This window comes from Dreissena polymorpha, chromosome 11 (assembly GCF_020536995.1).
Source record: "Dreissena polymorpha isolate Duluth1 chromosome 11, UMN_Dpol_1.0, whole genome shotgun sequence".
Lineage (NCBI taxonomy): Eukaryota > Metazoa > Mollusca > Bivalvia > Myida > Dreissenidae > Dreissena > Dreissena polymorpha.
In genome coordinates, this window is record NC_068365.1 from 69,550,453 (window position 1) to 69,574,410 (window position 23,958).

Genomic DNA, 23,958 nt, shown 5'->3' on the forward strand with positions numbered 1-23,958 from the left:
TTTATTACTTTTTAATTTAAAAAATGCTTGGTTTGATCGGCGGCCTGATTAAAGGAGGTTCCGTTTAGTGGACCAATTATCAACTATGATATGGTGTGTGTATCTCACAATATCACCTCTTAAAGATATGAGAACGTGAGTAAGACCTGTCTAGCACAAGAAACTAAGAATAATAAAGTCATTCCAAGTAACGTGTTCGTTGCTAATTGAAAGTTGTGTTTGCTTTAAATAAAACATTTCTCACATTTGCTGTTATGTAGAGAAAATTCGAAGGCCTATATTCGCAAAAATAAATGGACCGAAACGAAACATGAACTTCATCTGTTACTCATGCAGATAGACTCACACACCAAAAATTAGGTAAATATGTTAAAGCAGGGACCTATACAAACAAGGTATAGGTCCCTGGTTAAAGAATATTAAGGAAAAACAATCGGCAACGGAATTCCGGCCGACCGAACGGACATATAAATTGACTACTATATGACACCTTTCCAAGGTGGGGGGCATAAAAAGGTATGCGACCATTAACAACATGTTTAAGTTTATTGTTCAATTATTTCTACTAACAAGACTCAACATACTTGTAAATAAAAGTACAGGCAAATGCTGAGACAAAAAAACTTACCAAAGAGTACAGTTATACAAAAGTTATATAAGCAATGCGTCCAAAAAATTATTTGAATTATTCAACATACATGTATTCAGTCCACACAGGGTCAATATAAAAGATGGGGTAACATGGTTGGATAAGAAATTGTAGTACACATAGCCTGTATAAGTCAGTACTGAAGGATTCAAGTAAGTTTGTTGATGCTAAATAAATCAATTAAATCTAATTATCCAATAGAAACTGCTCATTTTGTATGTAAATACATCATTTATTATTCCAAATGAAGACACTAGCAAAAAATCAAAGTAATGCTTGGTTATATGAATGAAACACTAAAGGCCATAAGCATCAATTGTATAAGTAGTTAAGTTATGTGGATAAAACAAGAGCATCGCATAATGGGTGCCACGCTAGGCTGCGAAACCTTGTCAGATTATTTTTTTTAGAGGTCACAGTGACCTTGACCTTTGACCTAGTGACGCAACAAGAGATGTGTTTGTCAAAACACAATGCCCCCTACTGCGCCACTTTGAAATTAATTTCTATTTATCATTTTGCAGATATAGACATCATCTCCCTTTAAAGCTTTATTACTTCCCTTGTTTTATCAAAGAGATCATAGTCAGAGTTCATCATGTATGTATGGACATAAGTCCACTGGTATTTAATGAAAACTAGCATTCACAAATTAGAACAGGTAAGAAATGATAATTATATCAAGAGATGTGTTCGTCAGAAACACAATGCCCCCTATTGCGCCGCTTTGAAATAAAATTGCTATTTATCATTTGGCTGGTATAGAAATCATCTCCTTTTAAAGCTTATTACTTCCCTTGAATTTTGTCCAATCCAACCGGGGGGGAGGGGGGAGGGTCTCACAGTCAATTATGACCATGTCAGACATCACTGACAACGAAGGCCTGTGGTTTAAAAGAGATCATAGCCAGAGTTTTTTTTTCTTTTTTATAAAATAAAATAGCCAGAGTTCATCATGTATCTAAGTCCACAAGTATGTAATGAACATCAAAGAAATTATAATTATATCATTAAAAAAAACTTTGAAAAATCAATCATTTGAGTTATAAATAATCAAAATAATAAATCTGAACAGTAACTGTGAAAAGAACTTCAATTCTTGGAAAGGAAATATATAATATGAGATTTATAATTATATAAATTACTTCCCTTGAAAATAATTGTCTCTAACAAATCTCTATATTTAGTAGCAAATAATTAAAAGCCACAACCTTGACTGTGATTGACCACTCGAAGAGTGCAGCTCCATGATATACACATGCATGCCAAATATATATTGTGGCTATGTTCAATATTGAATAATTTTCTCCCATTTTAAAGCTTATGACTTCCCTTAAATTTGTATTTTTTACCGTAGACCGTAAAGGATGACCTTGACCTTTTACCACAATGTGTTTGTCAGAAACACAATGCCGCCTACTGCGCCGCTTTGATTTATTTAACAAAAATATATACGTGGGCAGGTCAGATAACTTTGTCTATTTAAAGCTTATTACTTCCCTTGACTTTGTTTTTTCGACCCTAGACCTTGAAGGATGATGTTCACCTTGAAATTTTACCACTCAAAATGTGCAGCTCCATGAGATACACATGCATGCCAAATATCAAGGTGCTATCTTCAATATTTAAACAGTTATGGCCAATGTTAAGGTTTTAGCATGACGCCTACGGCTGACGGCGGACGACGAGCTGGCTATGACAATAGCTCGGGTTTTCTCCGAAAACAGCCTCGCTAATAAAAACTTTCTCTTTAACTTTGTTGGGGAAGAATAATGTTCTCTCATACATAATTATCACCCAGGCGTTTCTCACATTACGATCATGGTACAAATAAAACTATTTCTCAATATTCAAATTGAAAAATAGTGGTATTGTCTTAAACAAAATAATGCAATATACACACTGACTTATAATATAGATTGCATTTATCTATAAAAGAACATTTCCCTCAAATTGCCTGATAAAGTAACAACACCTGATATTTACATGCAACCTTAAAGCCTTTCGTAAAATCAAAGCACACATTTTTACTAGAGTACAAATCACTTAACAACAAAATGTAAATTAATACATATTTTTTACAAGAAATATGAGAAATAGAAGGTTAACGTTACAAATTTTTCCAAACCAGTTGGGCTGATAAAAAATTACAAATACAGTATGTTCATTACACAGCAATAGCTTCAGAAATATTTAACTATGTTCTGACTTCATATTATATTTTCTGTACTAAGGGTAGCAACCTATGACAGAACATGTTCTTACATTTGGCATTCACTGAACACAAACATATATTTTCTTAAGTGTAAAATTGGATTGAAAACAGTTGTTTAATCATAAAAAATAGTGTACATGTAATTAAAATATCAAGCAAACACTTCTCGAGCAAAAAGTAAATGAATTAGTATGCATACAAATGATTTTTACAAGAATGTGCCATATTGAGGTTTTATTTAATGTTTTTATATGTAACTGCATTATTTTTAACAACTGGATTCATTACAATTAATGTCAATAAAACTGACCAAAATAGATATAATATGACGAAAATGTTCACCAGCCCACCTCAGGGTTCAATTCATGTGGGCCATGGTCTGTGAAAAAGGGGTTTAATGCAAGTGTGTTGTGTCGTCCCAGATTAGCCTGTCCAGTCCACACAGGCTAATTAGGGACAACATTTTCTGCTTTTATGTTTTTCGTTCCAAGAAAGTGCCACCCCTGCAGTCCGCACAGGCTAATCCAGGACAACACTTTAAGCACATGCATTAAACCTCCTTTTCACAGAGCACAGCTCATATGCATTAAGACTTGTTTTGAACAGTTTTAAAGTTATTTGGTTACATAGACTTTGTGGCCTCTGATGTATTCACAAAAACATATGATAATATGCTTTTTCACCAAAAACAAATACATTCTGTATAATATGTTAACAAACTGCATTCCTTAAAGTCTATTTCAGAATGGAGCTGTATTGACACAAAAGCTCATCCAATGATGACATTATTTTTAAAAGCTAGCAACAGAAATACGAGCATAACAAAAATCTTATGCCTTATGTCTTATGCCACATGGGACGAGTTTAACTCCAGACAAGAACTACTCTGAGACCATACACAGTGTTCTCCAGAAACATTTAATAAGCCAGTTATATTTTCACAGTAGCCCACGTCTAAGCAATAAAACAGGTGTATTTTCGCCATTCCATTTGATATTTTGGGGGAAAAGTAGCCAGTATCCAGATTAAATGTAACCTGTGAAATGGCTTCCATGGATTGCATACAACTTTGCATAATAATACAGCAGACTAGTAGCTCCTGACCAGACTGTAAATGTGCAAGTTAATCTGGAGCTATGCTGGCCACATGCCGCATAACACCCATTTTCCATGAAACAGCTTACATTTTTTGTTTGTATATGTGGATATTTTCTGGGACACTATAAGAATTTCTGTCAATTTCTGAAGACAAGTTTTGCACACATCAAACTGTACATACAAAAAATATTAAGTACAAGTACATCAACTATTGTACCACTTCCCATATTTTAACAATAAAAAAAAGGCAGAAAAAAAGCTCTTCTAAAATTGACATCTCAGTGTGTATTTGCTGAACATTAACTTAAATCAGCCTCATTGTGGTGGGGCACCTACGCAGTCCGCTTACGAGAATAAAAAACGTGCATGACTTATAGACATGGTAGCTCCTTGCTAGACTGGAGTTACCCTGGCCAAATATGGCATGACACCCATTTACGCATGACAAAGCTCATATGATACATTTCTCAAGTTTCAACTGAATCTTCTCAGATCACAATTCAGTGTACAAATAGCAGTATGATTAACTTCTTGCTGTACCATACCTTTATTAAATAATTTTCTCCTTTTTGGGCAATGCTGTTTCTTATTTTTAACTCATGAAATCTGTCCTATTTTTATTTTTCATACATAACAATACATCAATTACTACAAATAAATAATATACAACACTGAATTCTCAATTTTCACATTAAGCTCAGTAATAGTTTTTATACAAATGCATTTCAAGTATTTGGTTAGATAGGATCATTAACAAAATTGATAATAACATTATTTAAATCAAAATTTGGAAGAACAAAATATGAAAACATGTGAACAACTGCTTTCAAATTTTTCATTACAGCATAACTTTAACGAAAAACTGATCTGATATAAAAAAACAACCCATGGACTTAATTTAAGATTCCATAGCAAATGTGGATTAATTTTTTAATGGCGCTCCTAATCAAAGTTCAAACATTTCGATTTGTTTAAGACTATTACACTTTTCCTGGTAAATTCATTTTTTTAACATCATCAAATAAATGTCCTACTCAACATTAAAACAAAGTCAAGCTATTTCTGTGTTTAAGACCATTACAGTTTTATGATAATTTAATGATTTTTACTTGAATTAAATTGCAGCTACTGGGAAAGACCTATCTGCCCATTGATAGCTGCCAGAGTCTCCCTGGACACTGAAACCAGAGCCTGAGAAAGCCCAACAGCAGGATCATCTCCATCAATGTCAGTCTTTTTTTTCTCGGTCGGATTTGGAAACTTCCTCGTGTACTCCTGGAAGATTTTTCGGTAGATATGCTTGGACACTGGTTTCTTGTCATGTGAGGCACACAGAGCCAAATACTCCTCGTACCATTTGACTGCATGGATGTTCTTTGGCAGGGCTTTGTCGGTGGAATACTCAGAGAGATGCCTGTCAAGGTGGGCATGCATCACCTCCACCTGTTCCTGAGAAGTTTTATTTACCGGCGCGTGTTTTCCGCGGCCGTCTTGCACGAACAAGTCTCGAGCCTTCTGTTCAAAGGCCTTGTAAATGTAGCTATCACCAATACCAAGTGTACCAGAAAAGAACGGTTTGCAAACAGACTCATACTTGCCATTTATTTCAAATGAGAAAAGCCTATGCACGGAGCGTCTTTTGTTCGTCCTTGTTGCCACCTGTGTTACTCGCGATACTACAAACTCTTTTTGAGCCGTGTATGAACCTAATTTCCAGAACCAGTCAAATATTTTCTTCCTCGTATCCTCAGAAATCTTATCTGTACACCGTTGTTTACACTTCGAACAATCAACAGGCCGCATTTCCTTTGCAGGTACAAGCTTTCCTTTTGCGTTCACATAAGCTTTGCCTTCAGTCTTTAATTTCTTTTTAATATTACGCTGCCAGGTTTCCGGTCGTCGCTCACGCTTTTTCTTTGCTGACCCTTCTTTGGACTTCTCAGCCTCACTACTAGCCGCAGCCTTGTTCTTTGTGGATTTTTCTTTATTGCTACCAGTGTTTGTTTTCACATTCAGCACCACTTCCGTGACCGGCGTTGCTGATAGCATCTCCTTGATCAACTCTGCCTCACTCATGCCATTAGACTTATCTTGCTGATTCTGGTGAGAACTTAAAGATCCAGGCATTGGTTGATGCAGGGGCTGATTAACAAAAGAGTCTTTGTTGTTAATACTGTCAGCACCGGACATGTAGGACGACTGGACATAGTTATCTGAAGATTGCACGCTCTGTGAGAACCCCCCCTGAAAGAACGAACCCGAGTTTGCACGATTTTCGTTGACAAACTGACCAAACGGTCCCTGGAAGAGGGTGTTTGGCTGATATGACTTGTGGTTGGTCTGCGACAAGATGCCTTGAACGAATGAGTTCTCCTGAACAGCAGATGTGGGAACACTTTGTGAAGGGAAGTAACTCCCTCTCTCATGAGAGAAGTCCAGTGGGTAGTCCCCCTTCTCAGAGAAACCAGACTTGTTACCAGCCTGCTGACGGCCGATCTCTAGAAACCTCTTCTGTGCCCCAAGAAGCGTCCACACGTCATCTGAAATCACAATTGGGAGGGTCAAATCATTGAAATCTACACTGCTTACTTCTTGAAACAGTGTAATGTGTCTTAAGAGACCGTTTTGAATGTTTTTCAGTCCTATCATGGCGGTCAGTTTACTAACTCACTCGAGATAGCTGATTTACCAGTACTGAGTGCACATACTTATTCCAGTAAGTAAATAAAGAAGTTATGGCAATTTTAGCAAAATTTAATAATTTGACCTTGAGAGTCAAGGTCATTCAAAGGTCAAGGTAAAATTCAACTTGCCAGGTACAGTAACCTCATGATAGCATGAAAGTATTTGAAGTTTGAAAGCAATAGCCTTGATACTTTAGAAGTAAAGTGGATCAAAACACAAAATTTAACCATATATTCAAAGTTACTAAGTCAAAAAAGGGCCATAATTCCGTAAAAAAGACAACCAGAGTTATGCAACTTGTCCTTTTACTGTACCGTTATGATAGTTTGCGATTGTTCCAATTATGAAAGCAATATCTATGATACTTTAGGGGTAAAGTGGACCAAAACACAAAACTTAACCAAATTTTCAATTTTCTAAGTATAAAGGGCCCATAATTCCGTCCAAATGCCAGTCAGAGTTACATAACTTTGCCTGCACAGTCCTCTTATGATAGTTAATAAGTGTTGCAAGTATGAAAGCAATAGCTTTGATACGCTAGGAATAAAGTGGACCTAAACACAAAACTTAACCAAATTTTCAATTTTCTAAGTATAAAAGGGCACATAATTCTGTCAAAATGCACGCCAGAGTTATCTAACTTTGCCTGCCCAGTCCCCTCATGATAGTAAGTAAGTGTACCAAGTTTGAATGCAATAGCATTGATACTTTCTGAGAAAAGTGGACCTAAACGCAAAACTTAACCGGACGCCGACGCCAACGCCGACGCCAAGGTGATGACAATAGCTCATATTTTTTTTCAAAAAATAGATGAGCTAAAAATGTCACATTTTGCCAACAAGGCCCATTCAAAGGCATTTATAGGATATCTACATGAAAAATATGAAAAAAATAGTGCAAAAATTTAATCATTATGTCCACCAGAAGAAAATTCCAATTGAACCTGTGAGATTTTACACTGTGCAAAATCTGTACTTTTATTTATGTGAAGCACTATTTTCATTTTGTACTTACTTTTGAATGCCACACTTCAATGTAATATTTGCAAAATTAAGACCTGCAAGTATTTGCAGCAATAAATTAAGTATTTAATTCATATCCTTGAGATATTTTCAATAAACAACATTTAATCTTAATAATCATGCTTAAAATACAAGAAAGTGACAGTTGAAATTGTGTTGCAATACAAGGAGGTGAATTAAATTGCTCCTTATAAACTCAATGTTTTAGAGTTAACAAGAGATGTGTTTGTCAGAAACACAATGCCCCCTATTGCTCTGCTTTGAAATACAATTTCGATATATCATTTGGCAGGTTTAGAAATTATCTCCCTTTTAAAGCTTTTTACTTCCCTTCAATTGTATTTTTTAACTTTTGACCTTGACCTTTTACCACTCAAAATGTGCAGCTTTATGAGATACACATGCATGCCAAATATCAAGTTGCTATCTTCAATATTTCAAAAGTTATCGCCAATATGTTAAAGTATTCGGACGGACGCACAGACTGACAGACGGACAGTTCAACTGCTTTATGCCACCCTACCGGGGGCAAAAAAATAAATATAATGTTATTGTAATCATGTTTAATCATGGCTACTAGAAGAGAGTATAGAAATTATGCTCGTTTGGCAATTTCTTACTTTCAAAAGGGGACTCTATTCAATACTATTGGATGTGTATGGACATTTAGCAAACTATGGCTTGTAATCAGTCATGGCATACAGGTACGACCAAAACAGTGATGTAACACTTTATCACAACTATTTACAGAATTACATACAATACTAGTCTATGAGATAAGAAAAACACTGAGGTAGCCATCAACTAACAAATGCAATACTAAGGTAACCATCAAATATCTAATGCAACATTGAGGTAACCATCAACAAACTAAAGCAAGATTGAGGATACCATCAACTAACTAATTTAACACTAAGGTTACCATCAACTAACAAATGCAAAGTAACCATCAACTAACTAATGCAACTACATGTAAAACTGTAATCTCTCACCTGAGCAAATCTTGGAGAATCTGTCTGCAATGTCAGGGTTTTCTTTGAGGAAGATCTGTCCACGGTTGGATCCCTGGATGCTGATGTCCCCCATGCAGTCGACCGTGACCAGCATGGAGTTGACACCACGTCCACTGAGCATCTCCAGCTGCAAAGGCAACCAGTGAGGTGTCAAAAGTAGTGTATGAAAATAAAAAGTATTTTCTGAAATTCTCCTTTGAGCCTTGCTTTGAAACAACGGCGTTACATGCATCTTCCCAGATTAGCCTGTGAATCAGCACAGTCTAAAAAGGGAAATACTTTCTGCTTTTATGGAATTTTCCATTTAAAGGGAGCCTCTTTTATATTTTAATCCAGTCTTAGCTGAACGTGTCGTCCCTGATAAGCCTGTGCAGACTGAGTATTTTCTAATCAATATAATTAAGTGACTATTTTTTAATGGCAAGTTCAGATTTTGTAAGGACACATTTAGATTTCATAAGGGCAACTAAGGATTTCCCTTTTCGGAAATGTGCCACCCCATCTATCTCACTCCCGCTGAACTACGTTACGATGAGAGGTGCGTCTGTACGACAACGCGATACGGCGTCATAACTACAACGGTTACAGCGTCTTGACAGTTATAGACATACACACGCATTTACTTTATTAAATTCTTTGTTTAAACGTACACGGGATATGGCATCTATTTTCATTTATTAATGTTTCTTTACTCGCTTCTTAAGCTATCAAGACATTTTCTAGTGTGAAATCATGATAAAAGAAAGAAGTTCAAGCTAAAAAACATAAAAAATCCAATTTATTTGTTGTTTCTGGCTTGCAGTTTCTGTCAAGATGATTATTTTCAATGAATTGTATCAAGTTCACTCTTTTACACACATGTGATGCCCATGTGTATACTATTATTGGTGATTTCTATCCAATTTTGCAAAAAAAGTTGTAGCATGCCAACTTTGTGTACATGTTACAGTATCTTCTCTTACGACTAAGACATGTTACGGTGTCTTCACAGCGTTACAGCGCCTGCAGGAAGTCAAATTTACAACCATGGAGATTTTGTTCCACAATAGTAGCATTTTGGACGTGAGTATGGAGGTCGTCATTGATTGCAACAACAATAGTTACTAATTACCTCAATTACTGTAAAGAATTTAACAGGAATGTAGAAAATATTTTATACCTCGAGAGTGGGGAATTCAATAACATATTAAGGTCATTTAAAAGCAAGACTTCATTTGGGTAATATTTATTTGTATTTCTTTATAGCGTTTTTTTAATCAATGAGTAAAACAATTTTTAAAGATTTGGTACATTTATTTTCAGATAAAATAATAGTAAAAATATTTAACTTAAGACTGAATTAATCTTAGAATTGCAAATGCATTAATATTTGCTTATGTTTTTTTAAGTAAATCAGTACTACAATATTTTACAAGACTTTGAACATTTGTTAATAGCATTAATCTAAATTGAAGATTTTCTATTAATTCAGTCTTTAAAGCAAGACTATACGATTTTATATGTGTTAAATTGTAATATATTGATAAAAAATGTTATAATAATACAAAATAGGCCAGAAAAATTATACATTGAAGACACATTTCATAACACGCAGCAAAGATAAATAAGCGCCCGAGCCGATTGTTATGAAGATATTTCGTACATATTTTCCTACAATAATCGACGCATTCGTATTTTTAGTTAGTGTTTGTGTGTCGTATGAATAGATATTGTTGCAGGAATTTTAAATGAATCGTTAAACTAAATTTAGATTCACATCGTATATGCATGATTTACATGCTGGCGTATTCAACTGTACAGACCGTACATTTTCGATTTCAGAATTAAATACCTGGCTTATTTTGCATTTTTTGACACATGTTCTTCTTAACTTTTATATTGAAATATATTTATAATAAGTTTTTTTACACATTTTATATAAATTCATAAATATTGACAAAATGGTATAGTCTCGCTTTAAATCAACATTTATTATTACTTTTTTTTTTAAATAAATGCACCAAATCTTTAAAAAATTTAGTATTGATTTATTTAAATCGTAAATTTACTTTCAATAAAGTTACAATTTCAACTCATTCAACTTTTTTGGTTTGGTACCTAAAATTATTCTTTTTAAAAATTCAGTGGTAACTCATTCATGCCCCTAAATTCTTTACTGTAGGCATTGCATTAATTAATCAATTAAAAATTAATCACCAGTTTGAAAATATGTATATGCCCCTGATGTAAGACAATAATAGGTGGCATTAACAAGTCATTGTAGGTATACCTCTATAAAGATCTATTTTACCGAACCCTCCACAACATTTACTATATAAATACAATTTACCGAACTTGTTATTTACCGAAACCTCTAGTACCCGTCTATACTATACCGTAACCTTAAACATGCTGTAGTAAATGCACTGTAACACTCTCTGTAAGATGCCGTAACATTTTAATTTATCAAAATTTATCACTTACATGCAGTTAATTTTGAGACAGATCTTGATAAGATTGATTCAATATTCGTGCTTGCTTATGTTTGTTTGCATTTTCTTCTGTTTAATGTCAGACTTTGAATTATATTCCAATGATTTTATAAGTTGTCTATACAGGTCTGTAAAACTTCCAAGATATCGATAACATAGGAATAAATTGCACTACAAGCTGTGAAAGAGGAACACAATATCCATATTTAAATAAACATTGGCTTACACATACAAAAACTATTCAAAATTACCGTTATTATCATTTATGTCAACAACATCCCATATCATCAACAAACTGTGGAAAGACGCCGTAACCGTTGTAGTTATGACGCTGTATCGCGTTGTCGTACAGACGCACCTCTCATTGTAATGCAGCTCAGCGGGAGTGTATCTAGTGGTTTTGGTCAGTTTTAGGGATAAAATTCAACCCCATTCCAAATCTAAACAAGGAACAAAATTGTCACAAAACCAGGTTTTCAATTTGAAAAAAAGTCTGATTAAGGGAGACAATTCAAAATGTGCATTGTTACCCCCCTTGTGTAAGATTCAATCTATTTTTACTCCTGGGGACCTTGATTTCAATTTGAAAAAAAAAGACTGATAAAGGGAGACCAACTCAAAATGTGCATTGTTACTGATTGTTTAAAGTTACCCCCCTTGTTTCAAAATCAATCTATTTTTAGTCGTGGCGACCTTGACCTCGGAGATATTGAAGTTATTCTATCGGACGACACACCCTCCAATGATGGTGAACAAATGTGCCAAATGATTATAAAATCTCACAATAAATGACATAGTTATGGCCCAGACAAGCTCATTTATGGCCATTTTTGACCTTTGAACTAAAAGTGTGACCTTGACCTTGGAGATATTGATGCAATTCTTTCGCGCGACACACCGTCTAATGATGGTGAACAAATGTGCCAAATGATTTTGAAATCTCACGATGAACGACAAAGTTATGACCAGACAAGCTTGTTCCACCCGCCATCCAGCCCACCCGACCACCAGCCGACATTCGCCAATCTAATAACCAGTTTTTTCCTTTGGAAAACCTGGTTAAAAATTATCATTTGGCAGGTACAGATAATTATCTCCCTTTAAAGCTTATAACTTCCCTTGGATTTTTTTTTACCTTTGACCTTGAAGGATGACATTGACCTTGACCTTTCACCACTCAAAATGTGCAGCTCCATGAGATACACATGCATGCCAAATATCAAGTTGCTATCTTCAATATTGCAAAAGTTATGGCCAATGTTAAAGTTTTCGAACTGATGGATGGATGGACAGACAGTGCAAATGCTATATGCCACCCTACCAGGGGCATTAAAACTCATGACGAGTACATTGTCTCAGGTGAGCTAGAAAGTATATGATTATTTTTCCCAAATGACTACCTCCATGTAGGTTCACAATTGAAAGTTCTAACTAGAGATGTGTTTGTCAGAAACACAATGCACCCTATTGCGCCGCTTTGAAGCCATTAATTTGACCTTTGACCATGAAGGATGACATTGACCTTTCACCACTCAAAATGTGCAGCTCCATGAGATAAACATGCATGCCATATATCAAGTTGCTATCTTCAATATTCAAAAAGTTATGACCAAACTTTAAGGAAGGTTAAAGTTTTAGGAAAGAAAAATACAATGATATTTGACCTTTGACCTTGAAGGATGACCTTGTCCTTGACTTTTCACCACTCAAGATGTGCAGCTCAGTGAGATACACATGCATGCCAAATATGAAAATGCTATCTTCAATATTGCAAAAGTTATCAGACTTTAACCAAGGTTAAAGTTTTGGTACACACACATACAATGAATGAATCAATGAATGCATGAATGACAGACAGACAGGCCAAAAACAACATACCCCTGATCTTTCGATCCGGGAGCATAAAAAGAGGTTTTTTTTAATCAATTTCAACATTCAGTTCATTTCTATATCAAGCTCTATCAGTTGAATCTAAGTTTATATTATATTTAAAGCATTTAAATTTTAATCTCAATTTTTAAGAATTTCTTATAAAAAAACAACAACAAAATTTCTGAATTTTAGTCAAAGCGACCTGATATCTCCCCACGAAAAGGACTCCTACCCCATTCCCAATAAGGTAAATAAAACAATGGTTACATGTTAAACTAAGCTAAGCTCTAGAGACACTGCTTTACCATTTGCTGAATCTGTAAAATGATGGTCTGTATGTCTCCATGACTGCTCCCTGGCTGTGATATGAATGAAGACACAGGAAGGTTGATGGCACCATTGTTTTGAAGACTGTGGGATAACCCTTGGTTACCATGGGTCTTCGGATTGTCCCCATCCATCATGGGAGATGCATTGAGGACTCTGAAGATATTTAAATTAAATTTTCATCACCATTGGAATATCTGTCAGCAAACTGCATTAAGTAGCAAAGCAAAATTTCATAGGTGAAAACATAAAATAATATGTTGATGCAAACAAATATTGTTGTTTGGCTCTTGAATAAGATAAAGCAGTATTGATAATATTTGTACAAAACAATGACCTCAGTACCAACTTGCTTATAGATTAAATTGTAATACATGTTATTTATGCAGTGAAACCAATGGCAATACAAAGTTAAAGTCCTGACTTCCAGCTAAAATTCTGAAAGTCCCAGTCATCAATATAAAAAAGTCATACTCCAGCTGCTGGAGCAGTATTGCATTCTCATTATATACAATTTGTTGGTCCTTTATTTAAGGCAAGTGACCAATTGCCAAAACTGTACGAAACAGCACAATAAGAAATAGCATACACACATAGAAGAATAAAGCTTGAAACAGTCAAAGCAAAGCATCAAGTCACATTCTTTCTTTTTTTACTTTGGACATTTGAAGCATAAGATGCAGATTTGTTATCCCCACGCTTTTTGAAAAGCGTGGGGATATTGTGGTTATCTCCGCCGTCTGTCCGTCCGTCCTGGCCACTATCTTCTCCTACACTATCAGCCTAGAACCTTGAAACTTACCCACATGGCAGCAATGAGCATATGTGAGACCATGCACTATTTGGAATTTTAATCTGACCCCTGGGTCAAAAGTTATGGGGGTTGGATAGGGGCCGGGTCAGAGATTTTCACTCATTTTTTGAGGTTATTTTACATTAACTTCTTCATTTCTACACCGATTTACTTGAAATTGATACTGAACCTCTCTTATGACAAATACGGTCAATCTCAACTATGCATGGCCCCATTACCAACCCTGGGGCTCCCCGCCCACATAGACCACACCCACCCAAAATTGCCTTTTACGATAATTTCTTCATTTCTACACTGATTCACTTCAAATTGATACTAAACCTCTCTTATGACAATACGGTCAAACTCAACTATGCATGGCCCCATTACCAACCCTGGGGCTCCCCGCCCACATAGACCACACCCACCCAAAATTGCCTTTTACTATAACTTCTTTATTTCTACACCGATTCATTTCAAATTGATACCGAACCTCTCTTATGACAATACGGTCAATCTCAACTATGCATGGCCCCATTACCAACTCTGGGGCGCCCCGCCCACATAGGCCACACCCACCCAAAATTGCCTTTTACTATAACTTCTTAATTTCTACACCGATTCATTTCAAATTGATACTGAACCTCTCTTATGACAATACGGTCAATCTCAACAATGCATGGCCCCATTACCAACCATGGGGTGTCCCTGGGTCAAACATGCGGCGTGGGGATACGCGTCGGCCTCTGCCGCGCCATTCCTAGTTTGTGTTTATATTATGGAATTTTTCAAATACAACAAAATACAATGCTTATTGCTTAAGAAACTTTGGTAGGACGGTAATACTTTTGAAATCATTAGGAGCAAAATGTATAATGGTGTTCTATGTAGTGGGATTTGTTTGTAATGTATGTGGGGAATGAAATGTTCTAATGTTTTTCATACCATTGATATATTTAACTTATGTGTGCTCCATGTAATATGCCTGTACTTGGCTGTAGTGATGTGGATTATCACTATAAAAACTGTGCTTCCTTGTACATTTTTGTATTAAATACTTGATGTTTTGAATGTAATAATTGTGGTATTTACTTTATTGACAACTGAATGCTACTTTATGAAATGTGCTTTGTTGCCATCAAATGAAAATGAAGTCAGCTCAGGATTTTGCACTTAAATAGACCAGTAAAATGTTATTGCTTTTACATTCTGGAATTTTCCGTGCATGCGCACTGACTGGTTGGAAAAAACACTGGTTACAGCAACAACAAAAATGTAAAACGGTCTTTAATTTGGTCAATACATCGATAAAACATCCGAAATAAATATTAAAACTCTAAAATAATAGTGCAAATATATCATATTTAGTACCAATAAATGTATATGAATAAATATAATTTCCTCTTCATAAAAGTATAAAGCATCAGAGTATACGTGGTAGGAAGACCTTTGACAAGAGCATCGCATATCGGGTGCTACGCTCGGCTACAGGTGCAATTTTGAATAAATGAAAGCTTGTCAGATTTAAAAAAAAATAATAATTAAAGGTCACAGTGACCTTGACTTTTGACCTTGTGACCCAAAATGGGTGTGGCGTGTAGAACTCATCAAGGTGCATCTACATGTACATATGAAATTTCAAAGTTGTAGGTGGAAGCAATTTGATTTAAGAGCCAATGTTCAAAACCTTAACAAAATGTTAAGGTTTTAGCACCACGCGGACGACTAGCTGGCTATGACAATACCTCCGGTTTTCTCCGAAAACACTCAGCACCCAGCTAAAAAAAAACTGACAAATCCGCAAAACAAAAAAATTAATTAGCTGTATTCTTTCTCAAAGCAAGACTAATAAATGATATTTAAAAAAAATTCAAACAAATATTAATTTGATTATAATCATAAGACATAGTGGTGTGGATAGAGTAATTTTTCATCAACGATCGAAAGCGTAAGAGGTGCATCTAATCAATTATAAAACAAATCCCTAAAAGCGGAATACATTACAATTTTTAAATGTTGTGGTACTTTTGTTTTCCATTGAATGGATTTTCTTTTTGTTTACATTGAATGATAATATTCATAAATTTTAGCATACAAACAGGAACCCCCCCTTCATATTATGCAAATTAAACTGTCTGCGCAATGTATACTGAAATCTGTTTACTCCTGATAAGGTGTGATACAAATCTAGCATTTTATGATAAATAAATTATATATATTTCATTTATTTAATGCAGAATTTTTATCCTGTTGTGATTGCTTGTTTTTATCATAGTGTTTTATCAAATTGTGCTTAATCTTTGCGATGTTTCTGGCGATTTATACGGCCTGAAAACAAGCATTTACTGTAGAGTGTGCATTTGTAAACTATTAAGGGTCTTATTTTTTTCAATCGCTAATTTCATGAAAATCTTATTTTTAAACGCCAGCCAGGAATTGTAATCGCCAATGGCGATTTAGGCGCTCGGTTACGCTAACGTAATGTCAGAGGACAGCGCGCTCAACTATTCGAGTGCTTGACAGTATAACGTAAGCCATCATGGAGAGGGGGGTATAATGTGGGTGTATGGTCATTTAATAGATGATCTTTAAAAAAAAAAAGAAAAAAAAGATTTTTTTTATTTATTTATTTTGGGGGGGAGGGGATTCTGGGGTGGGGCGTGGGGGATAGTTTGGGTGTAGTCCATTGTGGTCTGGGCTTTCCACAGGCCATTTAACGGTCCCAGCCGGGGCGCTTGAATTTCGAAATCAGAGTCCCCGGGGTGCTTGAAATTTTCCGATCAGTGCATTTTTCAGTAAAAGAAAGTGGAGATTGTAAAAAAAAAATCAAGGTTTCTCTATCAGTGTATCAATATTCCCTGTTTTAAAAGAGCACTCGGTACCTGCTTTCACATGTAATCGCCATAAACACCACATGGGGTAATGGATAAACGACTGATAAGAGAATAGCTTGACGCGCGTATCGATTATTCTAGCCACATTACACAGACATTTAAATGCTGACAAGGATGTATCAGGTAACGTTCCAGTCATTTCCAGTCGTCAAAATGTGATGTTCATCGTCCAAAAGTTACGCGAATGCGTATGAGGGCGGTGGTTAAATATCGACCATTATTTTTTTATTGTTGTCAGGCACGAAGTAAGAGTTTGTCGCAGCTTGATTAGCAAGAAGTGGTAACATTTACGTAATATAAAACCAGTATCTAGAACAGTACACTAAAGACGGTTTCGGGCATCATTATCACACCTTTTTACTGTAAACAAGTGTTACCTATGACTCATAATTCATACGAGAAATTAATTGCAAGTGGTAAACAATTAATTACTTATAGCGAGTAAGTTGTGCAAATAACTCCCGGTTACAATTATGGATTTAATTCCAGAACATGTATATTACATCATGTCCATTTATAGAACTGATTCACCTCGTTTTTCTGACATTTATTGGATTAGTAATGCCCTTTAACAAATTTTCGTTGAATAAATTACGCACACTTGTAAATGTTTCGTCCGATAATCGATACTTATAAGACTGATGATGGCAACCGGTCGTAATCCTCGTGGACAACGTGAATTTAATGCATAATTCCGTCAAAACATTCATTCGACTCGTAAAGTGTTTATACAAATTATCGTTGAATTCATAACGCAACTGTTAATATTTGTTGAAATCTTAAATGGGAATAATTAAATTTGTAATCCGAAATCCATTCTGGTAAGTCGATGTTAACGCGTTTTTAATCTGAAACACACTTCCGAATGTAAATGTTACCGCAACGTTAAAATATTCTTGCTTCAAATTAGCAGAGCACATTTATTTTGTGTCAAACCTTTTTCTCAATTACAATGAGCGCGAAAATTATGCTGCATGTACAACGTCGCGTCATTTGCATAGAAAGTGCGCGCATGTATCGTTTTAACAAGCACACAACACGTCAGGGGATTGACGCATGTTCAGAGGCAATATTTCAACAAATCTATAAATAGTCACTTAAAATTGATTTGATACTATAGAAAAATGGCAAGGTTTGTGTTAAAGAAATAATTGAGAGATTTTATCATAAATATTTACCAGAAAGTGATTTATAAAAACAGGATTATCAGGTAATGAATAGAAACTTGAATAGTAGTAAGTATACAGTAATAGAGTCGGGTTGAAACGGATGTATTGGGGAATCGTTTGAGTCGGGATTTTACTATCTGTACAGGAAAGTTTTAAAACAATTAAACAATATAAAAAAATATTTTTTTTAAAGACTGGGGGATTTTCTTGAAGAGTCATAGGGCACAAAATGACGTCTATGACGCTGTTTTCTTTGAGTTATAATGCACCACAGAACGTGAATTGACACATTAAATTTTTAAAAAATTCAACTTCGGGAGGGAACAACCCTCCCGAACCAACCCTATCAGCCCTGGGGCGCCTGACAAAAATCCTGTGGAAGGCACTGATTGTGGTATGTCAGGTCTGGTAAGTGTTGTTTTGTCAAAGTATAAATCAAATCTGATGTTAATAAAGAAGTTTTGGCAATTCAAGCAAAATTTATTAATTTGACCTTGAGAGTCAATCTCATTCAAAGGTCAAGGTCAAATTCAACTTGTAAGGTACAGTAACATCATGATAGTAAGAAAGTATTTGAAGTTTGAAAGCAATAGCTCTGATTCTCTCAATAGCTCTGATTCTCTTAAGTAAAGTGGATCTAAATACAAAATTTAACAAAATATTCGAAGTTACAAAGACAAAAAGGGCCATAATTCCTACAAAATGCTTGATACAGTTGTCTGCTCTTGTTTATGTTGGGGTCATGTTGGTAAAGAAGTAATACTGTATGCAAAATATAAAAGCAATATGTCAAGGGACATTGAAAATATTTGAGGTGGTACGCAAACTTTAACATAGAGTGTATCAATAATATGCATATTCTAAGTGGAAAAAGGGCCATAATTCTTTAAAATTTGCTTGATACAGTTGTCTGCTCTTGTTTATAGGTTGGGGTCATGTTGGTAAAGAAGTATGCAAAATATGAAAGCAATATGTCAAGGGACATTGAAAATATTTGAGGTGGTACGCAAACTTTAATATAGAGTTATCCACAATATGCATACTCTAAGTGGAAAAAGGGCCAAATTCTTACAAAATGCTTGATACAGTTGTCTGCTCTTGTTTATAGGTTGGGGTCATGTTGGTAAAGAAGAATGCAAAATACGAAAGCAATATGTCAAGGGACATACGAAATATTTGGCGTGGTACGCAAACTTTAATATTTGCACGCTCATGTTCACGCCGACGCCGGGGTGAGTAGGATAGTTTCACTATATATTTCATATAAAATAGCCGAGCTAAAAAGTGAACTGTGATTCCAGTTAATATATGATGGGTGTTACTCGTAATTATCGGTGGATTAACAAACTGACAAAACTTTCTGGACTTAATAGTGGATCAACGTAATTAATAGACCTTAGATCAATTTTGTTTTTCTTAAATTATTTTTGCCGACTTTGTTTAACCGTGCCGTCTGCCAAAAACCTGCAATTATTGATTGGTCAATCAATTATCACGTAAGCTCAGTTGAATTATCCGAAGGGATATTAAATAATTATAACTCTCTGATTATACTCATTTAATTGACGTTTCGGCACATTTATGACGTCATCATGTACAACCTCATTTGACGTTTAAAAACATTTTTCTTTGTTATTTAAATTGTGCAGTCAAAAGATGTAAAAATTTAGTTAACATATAATTTCCAATGTTTTGATAAAGGCATTATGCCGAAACGTCAATTAAAGGAGTATAATCAGAGAGTTATAATTATCACGTAATCATTAGACAACTTACGTAACACGTGAAGAAGCACGAGTGTGTTGTTATAGCAACCAATATTAAGGGACTGCTTTGTCACGGTCAATTAACAATCTGTTTGGGGGGTAAATTGTGTAACCGTTAGATAAACAACAAACAATAAACTTGCTAATCGCTGGTGGTAGCACGCCTTAGCAAAAATTATAGGACGGCTTGATTTTTGCTTTCCTGGTCTTGTTTACTCAAAACAATCACACCAATTGATCTTCGCTTTTCTGGGCTCATAAGGCGAAATCACGGGTGTTAGAGCGAAATTATCGCTCTAGTCGCCCGTAGGGTAGTCCCTGGTTGTTTCTTTTCATCCATAGGATCAATCTGGGTAAACACGGACAGTGGTAAAAAATCAGACACTTCATAAAATATCTTATTATTGGACATAAAGTTCATCAAAACCAGTTATTTTTGGATCTTATGAATAACAGAGTTATTCTTAGAACTGATATTAAAAAAGAATTCTACGTCATCGGGAATTCCTCTTGCATTTAAATGAATTCTGGGATATTCTGCGAACTTCCTTTCAAAACCAAAACAACGCCAACCCTTTTATACAGTAATTGATTACTGGAGCCTATATTGATTAAAAAAAACAACATACATGTATCCGACTTTTCTCTCTACGTGTCCGAAATTTTCCACGTCGTGTCCTTGTTTTACCTTCCTCGTCCGAGTTTACCATGTTCCGCAATTACAACAGTTGCTTAAAATTTACAATAGATCGGCAAATGATACGTCTGCACATAACGATAAAATCCGAGGAGAACCGTTTGATGTTTTCGGTAGCATTTAATAGTCCGAAATATAACGTTGTGTAGGTCATTTGAAAACATGGCTATTGGTGAGAGCTGAAAAGTGTCTGAGTTTACCTGGATTGACCCCTAATTGTTTTGGTTCATCAAGTTTAATTTATTCTGAAAGATTTTCAATTTCTGAGAATGTTTTAACTTAAAAAACTGTCGAGAAGAAATGCTTGGCAGTAGAGATTTTTGTGGTTCCAATATACCGAGCTCTTAGATTGTGTTTCATTCCCGAGTTTGTTTAAAAAAAACAATATAATCGTTCCAAAAATTCATTTTCTTGAATGCTTATGTTTTATTCAGAGATAGTTAGTTAAATAATTAATTATATTTGATATTGTGCATGATTATCAATAAAAATAAATTCCACCTCTGTTTGCCAACCAGGGAGTCTTAATTTTGCAGGTGCACGTGATGTCACTGGTCAACTGGTCTATAAATGTACAACTGCAATTCTACGACTCACACTACAACATCCATTTAATTGAGCAGGCCTTGAAGAATTTTCCCAGAGCCACTCGCCTTGCAGGGCGAGTAGGCCTGACAATCCACTCGCCCGTCACTTTAATCTACTCGTCTTGCATTAAAAATATATATATATCTATATTTATAGTTTTGATGACCTTTCTTTCTGTTCCCTGTCTCCACCACCTTGCAGATATTTTAAAATAGAACCCTTTTCCATGCTGAGTTTTAATATTTCAAGCGAACTTTTACTGAAAGACACGCTTGATTGACAAATGGTTACAATATGGTAAATTTTTGCTTAGGTTTCTGATCAAGAATTATTCTGTTTATTAATTTATTTTTTTATTTTTAATTAAATATAAGAAGTATAATAATTAACCAGTTGTTTTTATTTTTTTTATTGATATTTACATTAAATTTTAAGTTTATTCTTCACGGAATGACCAATACATTTAACTGTGTTTTTCACTTTTAATCGATTAGCTGACAGCACTGACACTTACAAAAAGAGCGCAGACGATTTCGAGAATTATTTTGACTGTGTCCGTTACGTCATTTTTCAGTGTCAAAACGAAAGTGCAGTTTCTTTGTGTACTTAACCTATTTTTTGTTCGTTCGAAAAAAAATTCACAATTTGTATTGATGTGGCAGGAGTTCTGGAACTGAATTTATATTTCTCAACTTGAAAAACAGCACTCGCCTGGTCGGTCGAGTATTTAACAAACTTTACTCGCCCGAACATCAACTTCACTCGCATATGCGAGCGGTCGAGTGGATTCTTCAAGGCCTGTTGAGCTTTGTTTACGAATTAATTTACAGATGAAGAAGGTTCTAATGGACATGAAACTCTTTATGTGGGTTGATTATGCAATAGACAATCGCATCTGCACGAAATGCACAAATATGAAGATGGAGAAAGTGGATAAGACATATATTTATTGCATTAAACAACCATGCTTCTAGGAAAAAATGTTGATTTTACTGGTGGCACTAGATATCTTTGAATGTGCATAGTTGATAAAAAAAATATAGTCAATATAACAGGAACTATATTTAAAGAAGTATCACTAATTTGATGATTTCAAGAAAAATAATAACAAGGATTATTACCTCCCTTTATTGACGTCTTTAAATAACGCAAACAATTGAATGCAGTGGAATCTTGGAGACTACGTATGATTGTGCTAAAGATAACAGAAATTTCAAATGTATGAGACGTACAGTACTACTAAAATTCTCACTTTGTTTACAAAGTCGATAAGTTATCGAATTCCTAAAACCCTGTTATTAACCGGAACAGCATAATAAAACTATACCGAAGGGTTAAGGGTTTAACGCACTAATTTTGTATAGGCTGCACAACACTCTCTATTGACATACGACTGCGGAATGTGATTTGTTTTTTCCCCATTTATAATGATAAATTTTAAGATCATGACCACAATAATAAAGAACAGTTTGGAAGAGATTTTTGCTATTTACATTGATTTATTTGCTCAATCTCGATTATTCTTTAAGTTAAAAACTTTCAAAACAATTATAATTTTCAAAACAGTATGCAATTGTGTAAGTCCGGCACGATGCCAGTTTGCAACTTACATAACTTTTGCGTAGTGATTTTTTGTTTCAACTTTCTTCAGTTTTCTTTAAACTTAACTGGTCTGGATCGGGATAAATAAGTCGAAGATGCCACTTCTGGCGAAAATGTATAAGAGTTCACAATATCATCACTTAGTGTATTCTAGTTAGACACTTTGAGCACAACGAAGATGGCAGTTTTTGGTAGAGTTGATTGATTAAATGATTAAAAATTATTGTTCTCTAGATTTTTCTCGTGGATATAGTCCTCGCATTGCTGGGCCCCTATAGACTCTTTTCACAATCAGCCAAAATGATAAGTGGGCGAAGTCACGTGACTCGCAGAATTTTAGAGTGTACGTTAGGGTACGGAACAACATAATAAAAACAAGCATGTTCGTTGACCACAACGGGGTTAAATAATGTTTCCGAAAAACGCAAACATTAGAGATTTATTGTCCTCTACCTTGAGGGGACTTATGCCATGGTTTGCGCTCTGTGTGTCAGTCTGTCAGTCTGTCTGTCAGTCTGTAAGTCCGTCACACTTTTCTGGATCCTGCGATAACTTTCAAAGTTCTTCATATTTTTTCATGAAACTTTAAGCATGAAAATGACAATATGGAGATTATGCACGTCAATTCATTTTGTTCCTACGTCAAAAATTGTAGTTGCTATGGCAACAAATATATATATAAAAAAAATACTGACAACGGTGGAGTTTTACCGCTATATAGGGGACAATATTGCTTGCTAATCTCTTGTTCTACCTATTTTTCACTTATAATCACGTATAAAGACTAAAGATTTATCAATATTCATGCACAGACAGTTCAGTTTGCACTACGTCCGTTTTTTCCCTTGTCTATAGAATTCTTCAATATTTTCATTCACTTTAAAGGACAATTATAAATACACTGTAAAAAAATATTAATATATCATTTAAATAGTGTCGCGTTCTTCACCTTTCATAGTGCTTTGTCTTATGGTTATTTAACTCACCTCTTAAACGTTCGCTCGTTCATGAAAAATATCACACTCCAATATTAATGCTATGTATTGTATTATTCGGCTTATGCATATATCTTTGTTTTGTATAATTATCGATGTTGA

General features: G+C 35.0%; 1 protein-coding gene across 1 annotated transcript; it reads right to left on the minus strand.

Moving 5' to 3' along the window:
• Positions 1-527: 527 nt before the first annotated feature.
• Positions 528-22,576, minus strand: LOC127851102 (uncharacterized). Its single transcript, XM_052384630.1, has 4 exons — positions 22,381-22,576; positions 13,331-13,508; positions 8,662-8,809; positions 528-6,502 (listed from the first exon to the last, which is right to left on the minus strand). Exons 2-4 carry the CDS (start codon positions 13,487-13,489, stop codon positions 5,088-5,090), a joined length of 1,722 nt encoding a protein of 573 aa, XP_052240590.1. The 5' UTR covers positions 13,490-13,508; positions 22,381-22,576; the 3' UTR covers positions 528-5,087.
• Positions 22,577-23,958: the final 1,382 nt, after the last annotated feature.